General features: G+C 48.0%; 1 protein-coding gene across 1 annotated transcript; it reads right to left on the reverse strand.

Moving 5' to 3' along the window:
- Positions 1-1,499: 1,499 nt before the first annotated feature.
- Positions 1,500-2,720, reverse strand: LOC120850034. Its single transcript, XM_040222371.1, has one exon. The coding sequence runs from the start codon at positions 2,718-2,720 to the stop codon at positions 1,500-1,502; it is 1,221 nt and encodes a 406-aa protein (XP_040078305.1).
- Positions 2,721-3,060: the final 340 nt, after the last annotated feature.

Consider the following 3,060-nt stretch of genomic DNA (forward strand, 5'->3'; position numbering starts at 1 on the left):
TAACCAGCTCGCCTGCATACTTTCGCTTCTTGCATGTATCAGTGCCTCCCATATACTTCTAGTGCTTGGCAGAACGGCCTGCCGAGGCCATTGTGCCACCACTCGTGGCGACCGCGTGAGGGCGTTGTGTTAACGAGGTCTGCATATATCGTCTAGAGAAAGCAACTCAAACCACGGAGGACGTTAGCACCTGAGTTGCGGACGCCTACTGGGCAGGCGCCTCTAGGGTGAGCACGCCTCGCGTTGTCGTGCGTCGAGTGGAAAGCAGACGGAAATGACGTGTCTCTGATCGAGCAGTTGGGAACACTCTCAAATCCAGGGCACTAGACTAGACGGTCGCGCACCAGTCACCTAGCTGTGTTTGGAGATTTGTGTTTGTTCTTTGTCTCTCTTGTTCCCCCTCTCCAGGGATTATTTTCGTCATTGTTGCCCAGCTCGCTTGCAGCTTTGCATTTAATTCCATTTAAAAATAACCTTAATAATTGTACAGCTTTCACTCTTGTTTTTGTTAGACTGCTGGCGGCAGATAAGACCTATTTGCTCTACGGACGTACTCCTGGTTAGCTCAGTTGGTAGTGCGCTCCACTGGAAATGGAGTTGTCCCAGGTTCAATACCCGGACCAGGCGGATTTTTTCGGTCGCGCACCCGTCACTTGGCTCTGTTTAGAGATTTGTGTTTGTCCTTTGCCCCTCTTGTTCTCCTCTCCAAGAATGGGTTTCGCCGTTCTTGCCCAGCTCGCTTGCACATTTGCATTCAATCGCATTAAAAAAAAAAAAAACACTAGACAGGGTTTGCATCGCCTACTTTGGCCTATTTTGTCTTCCCCATTCGACATGGTTTCCGTCATCTCGCGGTGAAGATATGCTGAATGAACACACGTGCTACTGAAATGTGTGCAATATGCGTTTCAAGAAAGGCTTTACTTTATTGTATTTCTTTGGTGGGTGGGGCAGAGGGGAGGGGGGGGGGTGCTACGGCGTCGACTCATAAGATACTCCTCTTTTCATTGCAATTGCATAACATTGTAAAACAAAAAAAGAAAGAACGTTGCAATTACGACAGGGAGTAGAGGTGATTCTTTGCAGCCACTACGGTGTGTGTACAGTGGGTACAACAGTGGCAGCTACCAAAGACCTTGTTTCAGTGACGCGCCGAACTGGTTACAGTTCTGACGAAGGCGGCGGCTCATTCTTTTGCCAACATTTTGCCAGGCAATGAAGAGATATAAGAGGCAATGCTAGCATACGTATATAAACATGTTTGCTATTAAACGAATGATTGTTGCCTTTCAACCTTTGTCTTCGTGTTAACAATGCACATCAATATGGAAAGAAGCCTTTGTGAGGCACCCGCGACTGGTGGAGCCTATTATGTTGCAGGGTCATGTCTATTATGTTCGCGCTACTGGCTTCGGGATTGGTCCTTCGTCATTTCTGGTCTGCTAATGCAGCTATCTGATTGACTGGAAAGCGCCCTTTGCTCCTTAAGGTATTACAGACTACGGCTTACCTGAGTGGGCATTAAACTTACCGATGGCTTCGTAGCAAATGTTGAGGACGCACAAGACGGATGCCGCGGTACCCTCCGGCGCCACCTCTTTAGCGAAGACAGTCATGGCGGGTACCCCGAGTGGAACTGCAGCCCCGGTGACGGGTTCGACGAGCAGCGCGAACCACGGGTTGTAGAGAAAGGCACATCCAACGTACCTCACACCGAAGATCAAGAACGTCAATATATACGAGTGATAATACCGCGTTTGTTTCAGTATGCAAGCGGACGCAGAAAAGAAGGGCAGTTCTACGCAAATGCAACTGACTGCGGATATTAATCCGATTATCAGTTTAGAGGCTCCTATGTCCTCCAAAAACCACGTGTTGTACGATATGGCGATTGAAATGCAGGCCCCGAAGGCGCATGTCCAGAAGGCGAATACGGCCAGTTCGACATTAATGAACGCAGTAGAGATGTCCTTGAAAAAGTTTGCCGATAGCTTGGTCATACGAAGAGTGGGCATGCAACAGAGGAGGACACTGTCCAGGATAATGACCGGTGCAAAGACAAAGTAGCTTGGAAGGTAGCCTGATCGTCCACCCGTCCATCGGTTGGCTTCATCAAGTATTGCTCCCACGATAGGACCAGCGGCACCCATACCGATTGCCCCTCCCATTCGCTGCCATCCGAAGTCCCTCACATTTTCAGCCAGTATCTCAGAAACGCCGGCGTCAGACATAACAACCACAGCCCCCAAACACAACGACGCGAGGGCATGAAACACGGCATAGAACCAGACAACTCGTTGATCTGTCAAACCTGCTGTGCAAGGGCACCTGAACTGACAGGCGCTGCTGTGGTAACCAGACGTGCCATTCCAGAGTGTGCGACAAGTGGTGGAGGTGTTCTGAAAAATGTAGCTCACATCGATTTCGCTGAATTCGGTGGCATTCGTTGGGCACGAAACGAAACACTTCTCCGGTGGTTGAAGGCACACAGAGAACGAATTCAAAATCGTTACGTTTTCTCCTGGACATGAAACCTCCCCGTTTGGTTCGGGCGTTTTGATCATAAAGCCACTGAAGTAGAGAAAGCCATAGAATAGAACTGCAACCAATTGAAGAGTCAGCAAGATCCGGGTTACGCTTTGCGTACGGTCAGCAATGTATCCCATTAAAATCTTCCAGGGAATAGAGAGCAGAGTTGTGACTGCTAAAATGTAGGCCATGGTTGCTTCAGGGATTCCGTTTCTCCGACCAATGGCAGGCGCGTACGGCAGAGTGCAGCCCACGGCTGGAGATGGAAAAAAATGGACGATTTTCATAGCGTTTGCAACAACAATGTTTTATTGCTAGGGTCAGATATGCTATAATTTCAAAATTATAAATACCACTTTATACAGTCAGATATTTTCAAACAAGTAGTTAAGTGCTTAGCTGCATGATATACAGTAATATACAATCAGAAAATTAAAAAAAAAACCTTTAAACCGTAATATCCCGAAAGATAGTCAAATTTAAATCGAAAGCAAGTCGGGTGAAAATAAGGAGCCGCCAACTTTCGGTGCG

This window comes from Ixodes scapularis, unplaced genomic scaffold, assembly GCF_016920785.2.
Source record: "Ixodes scapularis isolate PalLabHiFi unplaced genomic scaffold, ASM1692078v2 ptg001547l_1___fragment_1__unscaffolded, whole genome shotgun sequence".
Taxonomy (NCBI): Eukaryota; Metazoa; Arthropoda; class Arachnida; order Ixodida; family Ixodidae; genus Ixodes; species Ixodes scapularis.

Bases quoted from the DNA above. Each gene is read 5' to 3' on its own strand.
- LOC120850034 (XM_040222371.1), bottom strand. From the start codon at position 2,720: ATGGCCTACATTTTAGCAGTCACAACTCTGCTCTCTATTCCCTGGAAG.